The sequence below is a fragment of the Dromiciops gliroides genome, chromosome 2 (assembly GCF_019393635.1).
Source record: "Dromiciops gliroides isolate mDroGli1 chromosome 2, mDroGli1.pri, whole genome shotgun sequence".
Taxonomy (NCBI): domain Eukaryota; kingdom Metazoa; phylum Chordata; class Mammalia; order Microbiotheria; family Microbiotheriidae; genus Dromiciops; species Dromiciops gliroides.
In genome coordinates, this window is record NC_057862.1 from 281407834 (window position 1) to 281430960 (window position 23127).

Consider the following 23127-nt stretch of genomic DNA (forward strand, 5'->3'; position numbering starts at 1 on the left):
TGGACAAAAGCCCAAGCTCTGGCTCTCCCTGTGACCCTGGGAAATTCATGTCATTTCTAAGTTACCCAGGGCACTCTTTAAGACCATTAAGTGCTAAACTGCATTGGTAGTAGTCTCCTCATTATGAATTCCTTATACCAGGGATATCACAGGGTCTGGTGCAAACCCCCCACCCCCCACCCCCTTGCCTCAGACAAAAGTATTCCACCTTCCAGAGTGATTAAAAGTGGGAAAGGACTCTGGACCTAGAATAAAAAGACTTGATTCTGGATCCTGGCTCTGCCTGGTGACCTTGGAGAAGTCACCCCCCGCTCTGGAAGCATGAATCTCCTCATGTATAAAACGAGGAGAGTAGCCCTATTATACCAAACTGGGTATACAGATCAAATGAGCTAATGAATGGGAAGGGTCCTGAGACTGAGAGGAAATGAAGGCATTATTGGTAAAGCTCGACATCCTGATTACCAAACCCCATCTGTTCCAAATTCTTCCTTCTTCATCCAACTCTCACCTCCCCTTAGTCCAACCCAGCACTCCTGAGGCCAAATTTATTTGGCTTATTTCTTCTGTTCTTTTATTTGATCCTATTGTCTTGAAAAGCCTAGAGTCTAGAACAAGGCTTCCCACATTTATGAACAACAGTGATTAGACAGAGCTAGTCTGGGTCACAGGGCAATCGTGGGGAGGGCAAATTTGGCAACGTTGCATATAGTAGTTTCCAGATCTTATATGCAATGTGTGGCTGGTGGGCAGGCAAGGTGACACCCTCAACCTAGACAGGGCTGGAGGGACCTCACCTTGTTTTCAAGAAACATTTCTTAGCAGGAAGGCCAACAGGTTTTCACCAAAGCAGCAAATTCCTGGTCCCCAGATCCATGGCTGTTGCTAAAGTCTGACCATACTATGCTTCTGGAGCCACAAATGGGTAAATTAGGAGTGGGGAAAAATTCCATCCCATTGAATCTGCACAGATAAATTCAACCTGACAGTTTAAATGCCGGAAGGCCAAGTCTCTCAAAGAGGTACACGGATTCTCAGGACGTGGAAAACAGACCCCTTTCAGATCAATTAAATGGAATTGTAAGTTTGATGCCCAAAGCTCCAATTCAGCACAAATTTCATCTTCCACCCACTGCCCATTTCTGGACAGCTCCAATACAGTGAGAATGGGTTAGTTATCTCCGCTTTCAGACTCTGAGAAGCTTCCAACTTTTTTTTTTTCTCCCAACTTTCCTATCATTAGCACAGTTATTCATCATGCATACGTATAGAGGTAGGAACAGACCTCTAGAATTCTGATCCATTGCCCTGCCTTTAAGGAAGGCCACACAAAGGGAAAAGAATTTCCATCATCTCCTTTAGTAATTGATTCCAATGCTCTCCTAAATCTGGCCTGAATCCACTACCACTGCCATAATAATTATACACTGGTTATCTCATTTGATACTTACAACAACTCCGTGAGGTAGGTGCTATAATCTTCATTTTACAAATAGGGAAACTGAGGTTCAGGGTTTTTTTTGGGGGGAAGGGATTGTATCTTATTTAAAACAATAGGGTATGTTGGGCTTATTCAAAGAAAAACCGTATAAACCATAAAGCACTATAGCAACGTGAGTTATGTTATTATAGAGAAAAAAGGCTAGCAGAGGCAGGGGCTCTGGATGGCAGGTAGGAAAAGGAAAGTACCCAGTGCATGTAGTTTGGGGGGGTGGGGCAGAGGGGGGAACTTGCCTTATCTGGTAAAGGACAAGTCTCCTCTTTTCATACCATTTTCCTGTACCCCAAAGATCCCTTCAATAGTTGGGTTGGCATCTCCTCACCCGGGGCCTGCCTGGGCCAAACTCTCCCAGGCAGCCCCATGGCCCAGGAGCCTTTCAAGTTGTATGAGTCACCAGGCTAGATCAGGCAGAGGCCTGGCAGGACCTGTCTCATTGCTGCAGTAGAACAACCCCCCTCCCCCAGGCCTCAGCACCATCCCCCATTCCCTTGGAAGCAAGTCCTCCTTAATCATTAACCCTTTGAAGCACACAAACACCCACTGCCCTTCTCCAAGAGGCAGGTCCAAGAGAAGAGCAAGGGGCAGCTAGGTTCTCCTGCTGCTCCTCCTTGGCCTGTTTTCTTTCTTCAGAACTTGCCATCCTCAGCCGGGAGGAGTACCAAACTTGCAAGGCATTTTAAGGGGAATAAAATGCTTTCATCAGCCCCCCCAGCCCCCCCAGGGGCTTTCAGCCCTGAAGACGTGGAGCTTGGACTGAGAGACCCGTGAGGCCTCCCACAGCCAGGCAGCAAAGCAGACCTTCCCTGGGTCATCATTATGGGGGAGGATATGCATCCTCCCTTCTATCTCCCTCCCCCTCCCTCTGTCTCTCTCCCCCCTTTCCTCCCTCTCTCCTACTTCCTGTTTGCCCCTAGTTCTAACACTCATGTTTGCTCTGTTCTGACCTCCTTCTCTGGGAAAGTTCTCCTCTCAGATACTGCGCCCCCCCCCCCCCCCCCCCCCCCCCCCCCCCCCCGTGCCAGAAGCAATGAACTGAGGATGACAACAACTAATTCATCCCAGTGGCTTTAAGGACCATAAGAGAGCTGGAAAAACATAGGAGGACCCTGGGACCTGGAAGGGACCTCAGAGGCCATCTCTCTGAGAGATGAGCAAACTGAAGACCAGAAAAATTAACTGACTCGCCCCAGTTCTCATAGAGGATATCAGAGGTGAGATTTGAACCCAGGACCTCTGATTCCACAGCCAGTGCTTTCCCCATTGTGCTACATTGTCCCTCTCTCCTCATGCATCATCTTCTCCAACCTTTTCATATTATAGAACGGAAAAGCAGGCAGAGAGAAGGAAAGAGACTTGCCCAAGGTTTACTCCTGGGGAGGAGAGCGCATACACAGGACCAGAAACAAGGTTTTCTGACTGAGTCTAGGGCTCCTCCTTTGCCCCAATATCTAACATAATATAACTTTCCAACAGCAATGGGATTATAATATTACCATCAGTAGCACATTTCTAGTAATTTCCTTGAACCAGCCTTATGACATAGGAAATACATTATCATCCCCATATGACAGATGAAGAAACTGAGGCTCAGAAAAGGTAGTGTTGGGGCAGCTAGATGGTGCAGTGGATAGAGCACTGGCCCTGGAGTCAGGAGGACCTGAGTTTAAATCCGGCCTCAGACACTTAACACTTACTAGCTGTGTGACCCTGGGCAAGTCACTTAACCCCAATTTCCTCACTAAAAAAAAAAAGAAAGAAAGAAAGAAAGAAAAGGTAGTGTTAAAGCCAACATATGAATGCAAGGCTTCTGGCACTACCTGCTTATGTGACCATTGATGAAAGTCAGATGCATCTGTGGAAGTAAGTCTTGGGCTTACCCCCAATTTCTGAAATTTAGGGAACAATGGTTATTTTTTCCCCTTCCAGCTCTCTCCCTACTCCTTAAAGGTAGAGGTCAAGGAGGAACACCCATGACTAGACCAGCTCATTTTAGGAACAAGGCACTGCTCCCGGATGATGGCTTTGTTCTCAGGTGTACCTAAGTATCTGGGCTGGGGAGAGGACAAAAAGGAGGGGAGCTGGGGGAGAAAGGGAGATGTTCTGGAGAGAAATGTTAAACTGGACCACGTTCCCCAGATCTGTGGCGCATCCACTTTGTTCCAAGTGGAAATTTCTGCTACCTGCAATTGTATCTTCTTCCCCCCCGGCCTCGTGTCTATCACCACCCATGGCTACCTAGGCTGTAAATTTTTCAGTGATACGGATACCAACGGGCCCCATCAGCCATCCACACCCTAGGGCCAGGAGCCAAGGTGGCTGCCTCTTCCCTGGCCTTAGCATTCAAGTTCCACACTCGACAAACGATGAGAACACGGGTCAAATACATCCTGAACACAATTAGTCTTCCCAGAATCTCCATCCTCAGCTTTTAGTTTTCTAAACACTGTAGGCTCAGCACAGTGTAATGCCTACTGTGGTTATAATCCTCATTATAGTAATAATTATGAGCCTTTAAAAAGAAGGCAGAGTTGGAAGTTTTTGTTTTTGTTTTTGTTTTTGCAGGGCAATGGAGGTTAAGTGACTTGCCCAGGGTCACACAGCTAGTAAGTGTCAAGTGTCTGAGGCCGCATTTGAACTCAGGTCCTCCTGAATCCAAGGCCAGTGCTTTATCCACTGCGCCACCTAGCTGCCCCCATAGTTGGAAGTTTTAAGATGAAAGATGTGTGGGAATAGGGCATCTCTTCAGAGCTGCATTTCCTTCTCCATAAAAATAACACAGCTGGACTAGACAACTGTGGTTTGGAAGTAAAAACAATGGATTTGGAGTGAGGACCTGGGTTTGAATCTTAGCTGTATCACTTAATCCTCTGTGACCTCAGATAAATCCCATAACCTCTCCAGGCCTCAGTTTCCTCTTCAATAAAACGGGAAGGTTGGTTCAGATCAGCTCTAATGGACTTTCTGATGTACTAAATCTATGAGCTTACATTCCTATCATATCTACACTTCTAGGTCCCTTCTTACTCTAACACAGCAAGAGAGTAAGTCAGACGACCATGATCTCTCAGCTCTGTCTTCAAATTCATTTGAGGCAGGATGGTGAGTGGAAAAGAGGCCTGGACTAGAAGTCAATGGACCTAGATTTTGCCTTCCATACTTACTTTTCAGTTGCCCTTGGGCAAGCCAAAGCAAATTTTGGCCTGCCGTAAGAAAAACTTCCTAACAATTAAGGCCATCTGAAGCTCAATGGACTGTTTCAGGAAGGAGTTTTTTTCCTATTTCTGGAAACTGGTAACCAAAGGCTCTATAACCCACCTTTGGGGATGTGACTTCTGTTAAGTGAAGGGCCTAAGTTTTTTCATCTGTAAAATGAAGGGGTTGCATTAAATGATCTCTCAAGTCCATTCCGGTTCTAGATGTTGTTGTTGTCTTTCATTTGTGCTCAAAGAGGACCACAACATCAGGAGGTAATGTCATGACTTGCAGTGAACTGGATTTAAGTGAGGGAAGGCTGTGCGAGGTCACCAGCCTCACTCTCTCCTCCAGAGCCATCTGAGTCCAGGGACAAGATATATATATATCAGGAAGACTGGAGAAATGTAGGGCAGTTAGGGTGCACAGTGGCTAGAACACTAGCCCTGGAGTCAGGGGGACATGAGTTCAAATCTGGCCTCAGACACTTGACCCTTACTAGCTGTGTGCCCTGGGCAAGTCACTTAATCCTACTACCCATCCAGTTCTAGATACATGATCCTACTATCAAGGCAGAGCTTGTCAAACTCTGGGTTCAAGAAACCTGATTAAAAATAATTAGGAAATGTTTAACAAAATAAATACAATACAATATGGATAATGATAATTTGTGGTTTTCTAAGTAAACATGAGGCCTGAAGAGATCAGTTCCCATTTGTGTTTGACAACAAAACAAACCATTTGCCCACAACCAAACACTGACTTAGTGTTGAGTTCAGAAGGAACTTGGAAGATAGGTCTTCATAGGAGATCTGGGAGCTGGAAGGATTCAGTGGGGCCCAATTAGCTACAAAGAAATTAAGCAAAGATAAGGCTTGAGGTATGGAGAACAGAATTAGGAAATGCCACTGGTAATTGGCAAGTCATTGAAAGTTTCCATATCTGTAAAATGGGAATAATAAGAATCATATTATCTGTATAAAAGGATTGTGCTGGGGGAACACTCAATAATCCTTACAGCATTACATACATGTTTGTTGTTGTTAAGCTGTTTCAGTCCTGTTCAACTTTCCGTGACCTGCTTGGGGTTTTCTTGGCAAAAGACACTGGAGTGGTTTTCCATTTCCTCCTGCAGCTCATTTTACAGATTAGCGACCAAGGCAACAGGGTTAAGTGACTTTCCCAGGGTCACACAGCTAGTAAGTATGTGAGACTGTATTTGGATTTGAGTCCTCCTGACTCTAGGCTAGCACACATTATCCCACCTAGCTGCCCTTTACATAGATATGTTTTTATTATTGCTATTACCTTAGTCTCCTACAACCCCTATCTAGCCCTGCCCTTGCCCCAGCAAAAGGGGGAAATTCTGAATGAAGATTCTTCAATATCTATGAGCCTATGATTCTTAATACCCCAACCTCTAGCTGTTCCCGAGTGGTAGCAGGATGATGAGGGGATTTTCAAAGTCTTGACATTTTCCCATAAACAAGGAGGTACAACCAGCTCCAGGGCCCCAATCAGGCTAATATTTGGTTCAGTGGTTCTGGGCCTTTGCTGGGCAGGAGCAGAGCAGGGCTATGCCGGCAAGCTGGCCTTTGGTAAGGTAAGGTAAGGTGAGACCACAGTAACTTTACTCTAATTGTCCAGTGGCAAGGGGGTGTGTCCTCTCCATAGCAAAGCCAAAACCCCCAGAAAGCAGATCCCTCTCATTTGTTTCCAACTGGACTCTTGCTGCTTGGCTAAAAGAAGGCCTGATCCCATGGTAGTGCTAAGAAGAAGAACTCTGGCTCTGCTCTAAAGCTGTCAGGAAGGTCACTGTCTACTGAAGAATTAGGAAATAGGTTCAAATTCTGGTTCTGCCATTTACTGCCTGTGTGACTGGGCAAGTCATTTAACTCACCTTTCTTCAGTGGTAAAGCCAGGGGGTTAGACTAAACGGTCTCTAATGTTCCTTCCAACTTTCTATCTGTTCAGAGATCACTGTATATGGTAACAGCAACTTTGTTTTAAGAAGAGCTTTGTTTGAGTGATTGAGTCATTTTGACTATTATAAATGCCCAAATTAACTATGAAGGACGTATGAAGGAAGATGTTATCTGCAGTCAGAGAAAGAACTCATAAATGAGGGGTGGTGGGGTGGGGAAAGGGGAAAAAAAAGAGAGTTACAGGATAACTTTATTATATATTTATAAGGAATAGGGGGGGCAGCTAGGTGGCGCAGTGGATAAAGCACCAGCCCTAGATTCAGGACTACCTGAGTTCAAATCGCGCCTCAGACACTTACTAGCTGTGTGACCCTGGGCAAGTCACTTAACCCCCACTGCCCCGCAAAAAAAAAAAAAAAAAAAAAAGGAATAGCAAGTTGTACATAACAGATTTGTAGTTTCATGTACAATCATCTTTTTTTTGTTTGGGTTTCTTTTTTGGTGAGGCAATTGGGGTTAAGTGACTTGCCCAGGGTCACATAGCTAGTAAGTGTCAAGTATCTGAGGCCAGATTTGAACTCAGGTAGTCCTGATTCCAGGGCTGGTACTCTATCCACTACAATCATCTTTTAAAATTCTACTATGTGGGGCAGCTAGGTGGTGCAGTGGATAAAGCACCAGCCCTGGATTCAGGATGATCTGATTTGAAATCTGGCCTCAGACACTTGACACTTACTAGCTGTGTGACCCTGGGCAAGTCACTTAACCCTCATTGCCCCACAAATAAATAAATAAAAAATCCTCTACTATGTTATGGAAATGCTTGTTTTATTTCATAAATTAAAAATAATAAATCAAATTTAAAACAAAACAAAAATAAAAACCATAACCTATCCAGGAGGGTAATAGGAATGGAGATCATATCTTATAGGGTACATTAGAGGGGCTCTTTAGCCTAGAGAAGATCTCCAGGGGATATGGTGGCTTTCTTTAAGCATCTAAGGTACAATTAGGTAGAAGAGGGATTAGACATGTTTTGCTCTGCCCCAGAGGGTGGGACTAGGAGCTACCAGTGGAAGTTGGAGAGGCAAATTTTGGCTTGCTGTTAGGAAAAACTTCCTAACAATTAAGGCTGTCTGAAGCTCAATGGATTGCTTCAGGCAATAGTTCCCTATTTCTGGAAATGTTGAACCAAAGCTTCGATAAGTCATTGCTGGGGCTGTTCTAGAGAAGATGGCTTTTCAGGTTAGGGTTAGGCCTAGATGACTTCTGAGTCTGCTGAGCATGGAGCTGGGCTTCCTGGGACAGTGGCAGAAAGGGATGGAGAGAGGGGCAGCTAGGTGGTACAGTGGACAGAGCACCAATCCTGGATTCAGGAGGGCCTGAGTTCAAATCCAGCCCCAGATACTTGACCCTGGGCAAGTCACTTAACCCCAATTGCCTCACTAAAAAAACCAAACCAAACCAAACCAAAAACCCAGAAAGGGATGGAGAGGGGGCTGAGGCTGGGAGAAAAGGTGGTGTGAAATCACACTTAGTGTCTACACATCATGCCTCCCCCAGGACACGCTGATCACCTGGAATCTCATCACAATGCAGACTGACTCAGCACCCGCCCCCCCCTTCCTATAATTGGAGGGCAGAGCACTCAACTTCTCTCAAGTCTTCCCTTTATAGAAGGCCAGGGCTGGGATCAGAACTATCCAGGTAACTTCATTTCCAATAAGCAGCTCTGCTTAGTTTCAGCTCCACACACACATTAACAACCCTCCCCTTCCTTTTTAGCTTCCTGCTACATAGTAGGTACTTAATAAATGTTTATTGAATTGAATCCTCATGAAAGCGAACAGATCAAATTGAATGCTTCCCCAGAAGAGATATCTCTGGAATGCCCAGCCTTTAGGAACCTTTACATATCAGAGCAGACTCCCCAAGGCCAGGCCTGGCTTAATCAACCAATATGCATTTATTAAGTACCTAGCATATACATGTTACTTCTGTCTCCCACAAAGAATCACCTTGCACAAGGCTAGATACAACATCCTCTCCCCCCTTCTTATCTATTCTGATCCATCTTGCTAAATGAAATTTCCCAAAGCAGTGTCGTAGTGGACGGAGTATTGAACTTGGAATCAGGAAGATCTGAGTTCAAATCATACCCCAGCTTCTTTACTAGCTCGGTGACCCTACAATTTACCTGACCTCTCTCAGTCTCAGTTTCCTCATCTGCAAAATGGGAGTAATAATAGCACCTACCTCCCAGAGTTGTTGTGAGATCAAAAGAGAAAAAAGGTAAAGTGCTTTGCAAACCTTAAAATACTACATAAATACTAGTTATCATCATGATCATGATCATGATCATGGGGATAATAGTAGCCCCTACCTCACATGGCTATTGTGAGGATTAAAGGAGATTAAATGTGTAATGAACTTTGTAAACCTTAAGTTACTATTGTTAGTATTATCATCATTATTGTTGCTGTTCCTTTGCTCATCCTGCTTTACCCCTGCCTGAAGCACCCTCACCTACCTACTGTATTGAGACTTCCCCTAACTTTTGTTTTTGTTTTTTTCAGGGCAATGAGGGTTAAGTGACTTGCCCAGGGTCACACAGCTAGTAAGTGTCAAGTGTCTGAGGCTGGATTTGAACTCAGGTCCTCCTGAATCCAGGGCCAGTGCTCTATCCACTGTACCACCTAGCTGCCTCCCCTCCCCTAACTTTTAATCTGGGATCACAGGATCATTGATTTAGAATGGGCAGAGGTCTGGTTCAATCCCTTCATTTTACAGATGAGGGGACAGAGACCCAGAGAGATTAAGTGACTTTCCCAAAGACCCAGCTCCCATTTCCTCAGTCATCAGTTGAGTTACTTGACAACTTCCAAGAGGCCCTGTCGGCCCTCTTCTTGAAGGTGCTATCAGGGGTGTCTGGCCATCTTTCTGGCCAAATAGCATACAGAAATATGGGCAGATTGTTAACTGTCTCCCTCTCCATCCCCCTTTTTTGGCTCTGGGCAGAAGTAAATGGCAAAGGTAGGGTTTGAACCCAGCAGTCCTACTCCAAATCCAACATTCTTTCTACTGCATCATGCTGTTTTCTATGAGTTCTGTCTCCGTGGGAAAGGAATGTGTCCTTTGCATCTCTATTTCCCTTAAGTCCTCAAGCCCAGTAAATGTCTGCTGATTGGTTGGGCTGACTGATAAGAACAGAAAATGATGAGAAACGGAAGCCTTTTTCCTTCTCTCCATCCAACCCTCAAATTCCTGACACCTTAATTCCATGTCTGTCCTGCCTCTCCCCTACCCTCAGTCCTCACTGTTACCTCTTCCCAGCCATGGTGACACTTCAGGCTGGAAAGAAGACAATGGAGCCACTGTTATACCACAGTTTCTAAAGGCCAAACCACCAGTACACTGAGCTGTATCTACACGTCGAGGCAAAGAGAAGCCACTGTGTTTGCCAGAGAGGAAAGGACTGGCCCCAGAGAGAAGAAGGTAGATATCCCTGGGGAAGGTCTTCAAAAAACTATAGGAAGAGGAGAACGGACAATGCCCCCAGTCCCAAGCAAAGGGGTTTCCTGACTAACTCTTAGGCTCTCTGACTCCTGAATCAGACCAATCTACAAACCGTAGCCCGGTCACTCCCACTCATCAAACTGAGCAGTAAACAGCCTCATGAGATGGGAACCTGAGGTGTGAGCATTCATTCCATAGCTCTCCCCAGGCTGGCAGGTTAGGGCAATTCCATGAGTCACTCCCCTACCCACCCACCAACCTCAAAGCCTCTCCCCCAAGCAAAAAAGGCCATTGTCCGTATCGACTCACCCTGTACATGCATCCTTCTGACCTCAGAGCTAGTGCTGTCCCTACTCAAGGAAACAGAAAATTATTCAACTACCAACAGCAAATAGAAACCAGGGGCCCCGGGCGCTGTTTAAAATTCCAGATTCATCAATAAACTGATCAAATCTGAACAAGTCACCTAATCTTGTTGAGCCTCAGTTTCCCCCAAAGAAAAATAGGGACAATAATCCCTATACTGTTTTCCTTACAGGGGCAAAGAGGCTCAAATGAGAGGATGAATGCTAAATCCATTTATAAACTGTAAAGTACTGGATAACAGACATTAGGTACTGTTCCTCTTACTTGTTTCCTGGCAATAGAACAATTTCCTACCGCTTCTATGGGACTGATGGGAGGGACCACACAACCCAGGATATGGGGAATGTCTTTCACTGCCTATGTTCCCACACAGTACATATTAAGCCCCATATTCTTTATTTTGCCAGAATATCTTAACTTTTAAAAAGATTTATTCTATTTTTATCTCATATCTTTTTTTACATCACTTCCATTTAATATATATCTTCCCCCTCTCTCTGACCATCAAGCAAAGACTTGTAGAAATGGGGGGGGGGGGAAATTCAGTAAAACCAACTGACCCATCAACCGAGTGTGATAGTAAAAGCAACATTCCACACCCATATCCTGCCTCGACCCCCACTGACTCTTCTCTTCTTCTCCTCCTCTTCATAGAGAAAGCAGGAAAGGGCAACAAAAGCTACAGCCCGGACACTACAATTTCCTATAGGCATGCCTCACTTTATACAATGGATGTGTTCTTAGGAAGTCAAGTCACGTGTCAGTAAACGGAATTCCTTTTCGTAGAATCACAGTGTATTAGAACTGGCAGGTACCTCAGAAGTCAATAATATCACCCCCTCCTTTTCTGGAAGAGGAAACTAAAGCCTGAAGAGATTAAGTGAGTCAGTTGCTCTAATAGCTACTAAGTGTTGGAGCCAGAATGTGAATTCAGGTCTTTTTACCTCAAGGACAATGTTCTTTTCAATTCTATATAGTCCAGTGACTTGCACTGTTATTTCAAAAATGTTCAACTCGGTTCAAACATTTACTGAGACTTACTATATGCACAAATGCTTCTGAAGCTTTGAAAAAAAGATGTTTTGTGCCTTTCTATGAAGTAAAGAAGAACCCTTCTGTTTTATGTTTAGTTTCTGCTCCTCATCTTAACTGATCAGTTTTCAAAGTCTGAATTTTGATATATAGGTTTGAAGTAGGGACCCCTTGTGCATTAATTAGCAAAAGCTCAGTTTGAGGCACCTCTATCTGCTAGCACTCCATTGTCCAGAGGTCCAGCATGCTCTACATATCTATTCTCCTTTTCATAGCCTGGGATACAGGGAGGCCTGGTGCAGAGACAAACCTTATCTAATGAAAAGCAAAGGGAAACTGAAATGTCCTTGTCTCTGTACGCCTTCACACCAACCACTGGGCCACACCACTGACCTGCCTACTGCCTGGATGTGAAGTCGCACAAAACCCTCGTTCTTCTCCTAAACATAAATGTTTTCCACAAATGCACTTTTAGAAGATTCAGAACAACTAATTATCACCTGATGTGCCACCCTCTGACACCAATTATCCCCGAAGCTTAAGAATAAAGCACTTGAGAGACTTTGTACAGAGCCTCTGCTTTCACTGAGTGGTTTGGGGAGCAGTCCTTAACCAAAATGCCCTTCATCCCAACAGCAACAAGGATTGTGTGGCCCATGGCAAACCAAAGAAACTTGCTAAGGGAGCTGGTGTGAATTCTTAACCCTTCCCTGTACCAAAAAAACCACTCTCTTTGTCCAATTTCCTTTCTGTGAAGGGGTTAGGTTTTCCCCAGGGCTTCCTCTTTTCAGAGAGGAGGGAAGGAGGAAGGAGGAGTTCTTAACCTTTTTTGGGTCATGGACCTCTGGTAATTTAGTGAAGACTGTGGATCCCCTCTCAGAATAATACTGTTAAATCCACAAAATAATATGCACAGGACTTCAAAGGAAACCAAGTAATAGTTATCAAAAATATTTTACAAAGCAAGTTCACAGAGCAGGTTTAATAATTCTTGGTCTATAGATATACTAGGATAGATTCTCAGTAATAGCTTCCAATTTTGTAAAAAGTTGACCAACTCAGGCTCCACCTCTGAAATCTTCTAGAAAGACCGAGCCTCATACAAACAAGCAGAGACTTGCGAGGGAATACTACTCTACCAGAGACATGAAGCACTTAGACCCACCTTCTGTGGCTCTTGCCCAAGATGCTGACCCAGAAAGAAACACAAATGCATTAAGGCAGCTGAGAGAAGACCCAGCCATGAGATGGCAGAGTTCTGTGTTGGAAGAGGCCCAAATGTGGAGTTTCCTTAGTTCATTCTTTCAGGGTAATGGCTTTGCAATGCCCTTCTGGTGTGCTGGATAGAGGCTCCAACTCAAAGAGTTCAAAAGATGAAGATGACAATTGTTGGAGGGGCTGCAGGAGAATGGGCATACTAATTTGCTGTGGGTCCAACCACTCTGGAAGACAATTTGGAGCTCTGTCCAAAAAGTCACTAAGCTGTAGAAACCCTTTGACTCAACAATAACGCAAAGAAGAAAATACTCCAAATTGCTCAGGAAGAGTGGGAAAGGACCCCAAGGTGCAAAATATTTATAGGAGCACTTTTTGTTGTAGCTAAGTACTCTAAATGAAGGGGATACTCAGCAACCGGATTAGCGGCTGAACAAATTGTGCCGTATGAATGCAACAGAATATTATTTATACAGTAAGCAATGATTAATAGGAAGAATTCAGAAAAAAAAAAAAACTTGGGAAGACCTGTATTAACTGATCCCTAATCATACCAGGAGAACAATCTACATGAAGGTCATGATACTATAATGGGAAACAACCTTTAAGGACTTCAGAATTCTGACTGAAACAGTGATCACAAGTCCAGAAGACTGATGGTAAATCATGTTTCCCCACTTTTTGGGAGAGAAGTGATAGCCTAGAGGTACAAATCAACAAGCATTTATTGAGCAACTGCCACGTGGCAGAGAAAGTTGAAAGAGTTGTATATAAATATAAGAGGAACAATAGCCCCTACCCTCAGAGAGCTCGTATCATATCATAGCATCATACCATGTCATGCTATATTATGATGGGGAAAACTACACATAAAAGGAAGCTGAAAAAGGGAAGGGGGAAGAAGGTACCTAGGTGAGGCGCATAATGAGACATATATATTCTGATCTGGCCAATAAGCTGATTTGTTTTGCTACATTACTTTTATCTATTACATCTTTTTTTGTGGGGCGGGGTGAGGGTGGGAATGAAAAAGATTCTTAGAGGGCGGCACCTTGTTTAGAAATAGCAAAGAAAGTCATTATTACATTGGGTCACAGGGTTGATACTTTATGGTCTCAGAATGGATGATTCCAATTCCCTCAATAAAAGCTATGCAGATTTATATAACTCAAAACTCCATGGGGATGGAGGGAGTGATAAGGTACCCAAACTCTCACCTGCAAGGGAAAGCACTCAACTATATGCTTTATACAATCATTATGGTTTTGGAACACTGTGTCTAAATGGAATTTTTCTGAACCACATCCTATTTTAAATACCATGCGGGAGTCTCCTATTTAAGGAGAGTCTTTTGAGGAATGTGGTGCAGTAGAAAGAAGACTGGATTGTAGTCAGAGGAACTGGGTTCAACTCTTGCTTCTGCTACTTACTACCTGTGTGCTCTTGGACTGGTCACTTCAATCATTTCTCTGGGTCTGAGTTATCTCACTAGGAAAGTGCCTGGAGTCTGGATAAACGATCATATGAATGTCCCTTTGCAATGCTAAATTCTATGGTCCTCCAATCCACTTGCTAGACTGGGATTTTTATACAATTGCTTTTTTTTTAAAGGATAAATCCAGGGGGCAGCTAGGTGGCACAGTGGATGAAGCATGGCCCTGGATTCAGAAGGACCTGAGTTCAAATCCAGCCTCAGACACCTGACACTTACTAGCTGTGTGACCCTGGGCAAGTCACTTAACCCTCATTACCCCACAAAAACAAACAAAACAGACAAACAAAGAATAAGTCGGGTCCCACCTTCCAAGACTGACCAAGGCAAATAAACAATGGAGAAGAAAGTCTCATAAGGGCCTCATTATAGTCAATAGAAAGCAGGTCCCAGAGCTGGGAAGAAATAGCCTTGTCTCAATGCTGAGACACATTAGCTGTATGACCCTAACCAAGTCACTTAACTCTGTATGGATGTAAGTTACAAAGCAGGTGCCAATCTGTATTGGTAGAAAGAGTTCTTTATTAGAGGTTCCCTATACCAATATAATTTCTAAACTCAACTCTGATCTCAGATAAGTATTAGCTGTGTGACCCTGGACAAGTCACTTAATGCTGTTTACCTCAGTTTCCTCATCTATACAATGAGCCACAGGAGGAAATAGAAAATTACTCTAGTATCTTTGCCAAGAAAATCCCAAATAGGGTGACAAAGAGTCAGACGCAACTGAAACGATCAAACATCGCTAACATACCAATAAAAACATAGGTGTGTTATTAAAAAAAAAAAAAGAAATCTGGATGAGACACCTTATCTTCTCAATGTCTCAATTAAATGCCTGGTTACATAGTCAGGGGGCAGAGCCATCAGGCATCTGGGAACTGGGTTTGGTTGCTCCACACCTGTAAACGAAGGGCCAGCTTGACCTCTCCATGGCTTGATTCACCAACCAAGACAGAAACCAGAGGCATGGGTCTAGGGACCCACCTCTGTACTGAATTTCCCCCAGAGATTTAAGTTATAGGACATGTCTATTTAGCTTTCAGAGCTGCTTACTAAGCCTGCCTCTCTAGCGGCATCTTCTTTTTCATGGCCTGAATCCTCAACTTCACTGTCTGCTGGCACAGCTTTTCTTCACTGAAAAGTTCCCATCATCATCCTGGGAGTTTCCTAGCAAGGAAGGAGGAACAGTGTAGTACAATGGAAAGCAAACTGACTATGGAATCGAGGACCTGGGTTCAAATCCAGCCTTGGAAACTTACGACTTGTATGGCTTTGAGTAACTCATTGAATCTTGTTTGTTTGTTTGTTTTTTATATTTGGCGGGGCAATGAGGGTTAAGTGACTTGCCCAGGGTCACACAACTAATAAGTGTCAAGTGTCTGAGGTTGGATTTGAACTCAGGTCCTCCTGAATCCAAGACCAGTGCTCTATCTACTGCGCCACCTAGTTGCCCCCAGTTGTTTTTTGTTTGTTTGTTTGTTTGTTTTTTATATTTGGCGGGGCAATGAGGGTAACTCATTGAATCTTGCCCAGACTCTCTTTCCTCAACTGTTAAGGGAGGAGGTTGGACTGGATGGTGTCTATGTGATCCTGTGACTTCCTCTAGGACCCTGTATGTGTGCTGTGGCCACGTGCCAATTTTCCTCTCGTTGTGCTGTAGGTGTTTTTCCAGAATCAATCATGAAACCTGTTAGTCTGTTCTCAAGAGGTTCCTCCCTAAGGTACTTGCCCTCAGAACCCTGCACCTCCCCTCCCCCTGCTCCCTTCTACAGCACACCTCAAGAGATAATATTTATGTTCTTTAAGGAATTCCAGAGAACAATTAAGATGTTATTTCAGAAGGACTGCTTATTATGTGAAATCACCATTACATTGTGATTACAGCCTGGAAAATAGGTTTGGAATCATCTGTTTTTAAATGTCATTAACTTCTTTCATTCCCCATTTTATTAAGACCAAATGAAATGTATCATTCAGAGCTGTCCTTTGAAGTCTTTGCCCCCCCACCCCCGCCCCTACCCAGTTCCACCTGTCCTCCTTCTTGGAGGGTGGGGGACTTCAGCCAGTTCTTCTGGGCCTTTACTTCTGCCTCTGGCTCATTCCCAAACCCCCTCCCAGGACTTGGGACATAAATAAACATCTATGAGCTCACTGGAGACTGTGCAATGGATGGGAGATTGATAATGTGGATATTATGCAAGAAAAGTCATTAAATTCTTTATACCCTTCGACCCAGTGATCTCACTACTAAACTTGCCAAGGAGACCAAAGAAAGAAAACTCCATATGTGCCAAAATGTTAATAGCAGTCCTTTTTATGGTAGGAAAAAAACCCATAAAACAATCAATAGCAGAAAAAGTGGGTATCCACAGAGTGGGGGAGTGGCTAAACAAGCTGTGGTACACGAATGTAATGGAATATGATTTCTGCATAGGAAATGATGAATGAATTCAGAAAAAAAATAGGAAAACATTTATCAACTGACAGAGATTAAAAAGCAGAACTGGGAACACTACATAATAAAAATAGTAACAAATTAAAAACAAGACCACTGAACTTATATTAAAAGCAATCATCGATATTAGTCCCTGGGGAGAGATGATGAAACATCCTTCCTTCTCTTCTTCATAGGGTTTGACCATGGGTGCTAAATGTCAGTTGAGGTCATTGTGTCATTTGGTTTTACTTAAAAGTTCTTTGTGAAAAGGGTTTGGGCAGGGAGTAAAGAGGAGAGGGAATCAGGAAATATCTCCGGTGGAAAAGAAAGGGTTCAATAAAACCTTTTTTAAAGAAAAAAAATTAACAGATGGAAGAAAGTTTCAAGGGATAATGAACATAATGAATGGAAAGAATCAGGACACAAAAAGATCTCTGTCCTGTTTCAATAGGGGACAGAATCTAATACAATGAAAAATCATGAGATCATTAGAACTAGTTAAGACAACGGTTTGTATGAAAAAAAAAATCTATGGGTTTTGATGGATTGTAAACTAAATGAGTCATTGGTGCAATACACCAGCCAAAAAAGCTAATGCCATTTTAGGCAGCAGTAAGCAGAGTCTGCAGTCTGAGGCAAGGGAGGCAGGAGGTCCAGTGTATTCTGACAGACTTCCTCAGATTCAAGCATATACTGAAGATGAGTACAAGGCAGCTTTGAAAATATCCTTCTGCAAGCAGATCCCCTAACTCAGTGCACGCGTCAGTGTGTACACGTGACCCAGAATCGCAGAATACCAGTCAGAAAGGACCCTAGAGGTCATCAAATTCAAAGACCTCATTTTATAACAAGGAGGAAAATGACCCAAAGAGGGAAGGGACTAGCTCATGGTTATACAATGCTTTAGTGGATGGACTGGGATTTCCAATCCAAGCCTCCGCACTCTGAGCCCCAAAGCCCTTCTCACTTTATCATGTTCTCTTAGGAAGACACTATATGCTTATTCTTTTGTTTATTCAACACAGAATTATTGAACACTTATGAATTCTCAGGTTGATATGCAAGTCATTGTGGGAGCTACAAAGATGAGTAAGAAACCATCCCGGGTGGGACAGCTAGGTGGTACGGTGGATAGGGGGCCAGCCCTGGAGTCAAGAGGACCTGAGTTCAAATCCAGCCTCAGTCACTCACTAGCTGTGTGACCCTGGGCAAATCATTTAACCCTGACTGACTCCAAAAGGAAAATGAAAAAGAAACTATCCTGGGCCTGAAGGAGGTCACAGCTTAGGGCAAGGGCAAAAATAATCAGAATATAAACTAAAGGATTAAGTGCCATTAGGGTGGTAAAAACAGTAGTGTAGGGATTTGGAGAGAGAGTTCAGTTCCAACTTGGGGAAAACGTGGAAGGGCTTCATGGAGGAGCAGATGTCTCAGTGAGACCTTGAAGGATGGATAAGATTTGTATCAGCTGAGACCAAGCGAATGAAGAAGGGAGAACATTCAAGAAAGAGGACCTGACAAAGAATGAAACACACAGGAGGGTTTTGATAAACTGCTGGACTGAATGACTCCAAAAGGAACTGCCCAACATAGGAGTTGTCTCCAGCCATGAGCACCCAGCTTTATTCCCTGCTTAGGGAGACACTGCTCCTTGTGATGTCTTAGACCAGAAGGTGTCTAGACTGGCAGGAATGGCTTCTTTTTCTTGGGGGGGGGGGGAGAGGGGGGCATGGCAATGAGGGTTAAGTGACTTGCCCAAGGTCACACAGCTAGTAAGTGTAAAGTGTCTGAGTCCGGATTTGAACTCAGGTCCTCCTGACTCCAGGGCAGGTGCTCTATCCACTATGCCACCCAGCTGCCCCCAGGAATAGCTGCTAAAGGACTCTGGGCTCTGAGGTAAGGGCTATCGGCCAAGGGCAAGGAACCTAAACTCTTGTAGCTCTGCCTATCCCCAAACCCAGTGGCTTAGAAATGTTTCCAGATGTTAAGGGCTAAAATTCTAGCTAAACTGTCTAAAATATCTAATGAGTGGTCGCCAATAAATTATAAGCTTTAGCAAGAGTTAGACTTTTAAGCATTTATTAAGGAGAATAAGAATTTGGTAAAGAGAGAGAGAAAGGCCTAGATTCCTATCTATTAAAGGGAGAGCACATTTCTAGCTCCGCTCTCCACCCGAGTCCAGAGGAAAGAGCCCCAGAGTCAGCGCCAGTCTCTTCCTTCCTCCTCCCACTAGTCCGCGTCACTTCCTGCCGCCAAAGAAAAGACTCCTGGTCTTGCCCTCAAAGACCTTCGCTTCATGCGCAGAACTCTTCTACAGTAAGTCTCCAGCAGGTGGCGTCATTCCAATCGTTACACAGACATCTTCGTCACTCCTTGGGGAGAGCATCCAGGAGAGCACCTCAGCTTTCCAGAGCACTCCCACATGCCAGCCCCAGGCTATCCCAAGTTTGGTTTCCAATGGACACAGGGCGCCATTCACGACAGACTCTTTAGGTTTCAATGGCGGTGGGCAGTGAGGATGTGTTGCTTTTTCTTGGACCCTGAGCTGCAGTCCCACTGCAATTCTGAATCCCAAAGCACGAAGACTATTGGTCACTTTTCTGGTAGGACCTTGGAAATCAGCCTGTAGGTTGATCCGAGTCAAGGACAGGCCCAGGTGTCTGTGAGTGGCACCTTTTATTATCATCCACATGGTTCTCACATCTCTGAGTGGATGGTCTGAGTATAGAATTCCAAACAAGGGAAGATCATATGGAATAGAGCAGAAAGCGTCAGACTAGGAATCAGATCTGGAATCTAGTCTTGGATGTACCACTAACTTCCTACAGGACCCGGGGCAGGTTATTTCCCTCTGGATCTGAGGGACAGTTCCCATCTTCCTCGCTAAGAGGGAAGATCGGGAATTTAGAGCTAGAAGGGATCTTAGAGGTCATCTAGTCCTTCATTTTGCTAAAGAGGACACTGAGGCCTTAAGAGTGACTCACCTAGAATCACATCGTAGTAAGTAGCACAGCTGGAATTCGAACTCAGGTCCAGTTCCTCATGACTGGACTAGTGCAACAGTTGGCTAGTGGGTCTGCCTACCTGACGTCTCTCCTCACTCCAATCTCTCCTCCATTCAGTCACTAAAGTGATTGTCCCAAAGCACAGGTCTAACTGTGTCATTTCCCTCCTCAGTAAATTCCAGGAGCTCCCCATTTTCCCCAGGTTCAAATACAGAATGCTAACTTTGGCATCCAAATAACCTATTTGTCCCTTGTTCCCACTTTTCCAGTCTTCTTACACCTCCCTTCACCACCATGTACTTTTTGATCCAGTGAGACCGATCTTGCTGTTTCTAGAAGATACTCCATCCCTAGGCTTCCAGGCATTGTCCCTGGCTGTCCCTCGTTCCTGAAATGTTCTCCCATTTCATCTCTATCTGTTAGCTTCCCTGGTTTCCTTCAAGTGCCAATTAAAATCCCACCTTCTACCGGAAGCCTTTCCCAACCCCTCTTAATTTTAATGCCTTCTCTCTGTTAATTATTTTCTATTTATCCTGTATATAGCATGTTTGTATATATATATTTCTTACTTGTCTTTCTTACTCATTAGATTGTGAACTCCTTGAGGGCAGGAACTCTCTTTTTTCTCTTTCTGTAACCCCAGTGCTTAGCATAATGCCTGGCACATAGTAGGCGCTTAATAAATGTTTACTGACCGACAATCCTCTTATTTTATAGATGAGGAAACATAGGCCCGGATGGAGAAGTTAACTTGCCCAATGTCGCAGTCAGGAGGAGGGTCAAGATCAGAACTTAGGTCTCCTGACTCTTGATTCCTTCTACTACACTGCAATATGGAAGTATTTTTTTTTCTTTTTTTTAGTGAGACAATTGGAGTTAAGTGACTTGCCCAGGGTCACACAGCTAGCAAGTGTTAAGTGTCTGAGGCCGGATTTGAACTCAGGTACTCCTGACTCCAGGGCCGGTGTTCTATCTACTGTGCCACCTAGCTGCCCCTATATGGAAGTATTTTGAAAAGCTAAAATGTGCTACTTTCTTGGAAAAGGAAGACCCTGGTTCAAATTTTGCCTTAAACACTTAGTAGCTATGTGATCCTGGACAAATGACCCCTAAGCCTCGTTTCCCTCATTTTACAAAATGGGGATAATAACACCTGTCTCTAAGGACTGCTGTGTGTAATGTATATAAAGTTCTTTGAAACTGTGACATGTTATATAAATGTGAGCCAATGATAATGATGATATACAGCAAAATTATCACTGTATGTGTTTGATTCCATTCTAGACTATAGGCTTCAGGAAGGCAGGGAATTCTTTTCTGAACTTTGTAGAGTTCCCCACTTGAACTGATTCCATAAAGAAGTAGGTAATAAATAAATATTTGTAGTTCAATTTGTAAACTCCGGGGCACATTTGTTTAAGCGGTCAGTGAGAATCCTTCAGGTTTCTTGCTTAGGGAGGATAATCATGGAGATAAGAAACCAAAAGTCAGACATGAGTCACCAGAGCTGGGGATGCTGAGGATAAATGTGAAGAGTAGGGAGAGTGTCTACCCCACGGGAGAAAGCAGAACAGCTAGGAAGGAGTAATATCGAGAAGGGGAAAAGTAATGAGATGATTATGACAAATGGCAAGAAAGGAGATAGCTTACTTTGAAATTTATGTCCCTGAAGGAAAATGGAATTTATTTATCCAGAGCTCAAATGGATCTTACAGATCATCTATCCCAAATGCCTCCATTTGACAGATGGGAATCTGTCCGGAAAGGAGAGATCTTGTCCAAGGTCATGCAGTCCAGCAGCAGCAGCAGAGCCAGACCAGAATCTCAGGCTCCTATCTACCCACCTCTCCTCCTCTACTTACTTCTGCCTTGCTCTTGTGCCTCTGCCTGTTTATGCATAAACCTGACTCCACTGGAAAAAAAAAGCAGCTGGTACTTTTTTGCAATGAAAAAGAACTGTAAACAAATTAGGTGCCCATCCACTAGGGAACTTCTAAACAAATTGAGGGACATTATCTAATGGAACATTACTGTGCCATGTGAAAAGATGAATATGAAGAATAAATGGAAACATAAATAGATTATGAAGAACTGATGAGAAGTGAAGTGAGCAGAACCAGGAAGCAATGAAAACAATGACTATAGTATAAATGGAAAGGATGAAAAAAACCCACCCAAATTGAATTCTCTATAAAGAGATGGAAAAATGTGTCTCCCTTCCTTCTTTGTAGAGGTAGAGGAGAGGTTAATGGGTGTGGAATATTGCTTGTATGGTCAGATTGAGGGGTGTGTGTGTGTGTGTGTGTGTATGGTCAGAGTGAGGTAAATATATAGGTACACACACACCCATATGCATACATGCATGCATGTATGTATACCTCAGTCTGACATATAAATACATGTATATATAACTTAGTCTGACACCCCCACACACACTGATAGAGCCACTGGCCAAATGCCTTCCCTGCTCCCTAGTGGTATCTTGTCATAACAATAGTACTGGCCACGATTAGTACAGTCACTACCACCTTCCTCATCCCCAGACATAGCCTAAACTATGAAAAACCTGGGACACACTGGATGAGAAATAGGCTGAAAGCTATCTTTTGTCTCTTCTACAATTACGGCATCAAGTCACGGCCCCATTCTCGGCTGGAGTTCTCAGAATGTGAACTTGTGAACTTTAAGCAATAACACCTTACAAAGAGGTCTTGGGGCTAACAGTCAGGGTCAAAGCTCCTTATTCTAGGAATAGCTTGAATGAAAACTGCTGCTAGCAGAAATAAGCCTCCTTGCTCAGATTGCAGTAAGTGGTGTGTCTGAGTCCTACTGCTGCCATCCCTCAATCCCCATGCCCCCGGCCTGACATAACTCCACCTCCTAAGCCACAAGGCAGGGACCACACATACCCATCTCCTTCAGCTCCAAGTTGACAAGCTCCAGCCAATAAGCGTCAATCTCATCCAGGTCGTAACGGGAATAGGGTCTGGTGACCTCGCCGAGCTCAGAGCCAGACAGGCTGCCTGGGGAGATCTGGCCAGGGGCATGCTCCAGCAGAGGGAGGACCCTAAAAAAGAAGGTGGAAGACAAAAGATAGGTGAGAACCCATGAGTCTGGAGAGACCCCGTGTGGGAGAGTAGATAAGCAGGGGCCAAAATTATAATCAGGAAAAGGTAGAGAAGAGAAATGTGGTGTGATCAGTGAATCAATACTGTGATATGGGCTGCATTAGGAGAGGCGGGGACTTCAAGGAATATTACACTATACTCTGTCTTGTTTTGACCAAATATGTAGTACTGTGCTCAGTTCTGTTCTGGGTTTCTTTTGTTTGTTTGTTTGGTTGGTTTTTTTTTGGTGGGGCAATGAGGGTTAAGTGACTTGCCCAGGGTCACACAGCTAGTAAGTGCCAAGCGGCTGAGGCTGGATTTGAATCCAGGGCCAGT

General features: G+C 44.0%; 1 protein-coding gene across 8 annotated transcripts in view; it reads right to left on the reverse strand.

The window, feature by feature from the left end:
- The window catches only part of JADE2 (jade family PHD finger 2), a 210288-nt gene that overhangs the window by 55882 nt on the left and 131279 nt on the right, over positions 1–23127 (reverse strand). For all 8 annotated transcript variants that reach the window (XM_043983149.1, XM_043983153.1, XM_043983148.1 and 5 more), the window contains one exon: positions 22594–22751. In XM_043983149.1, the coding sequence (XP_043839084.1) occupies positions 22594–22751 (158 nt within the window). The remainder of the gene's footprint in view (positions 1–22593; positions 22752–23127) is intronic.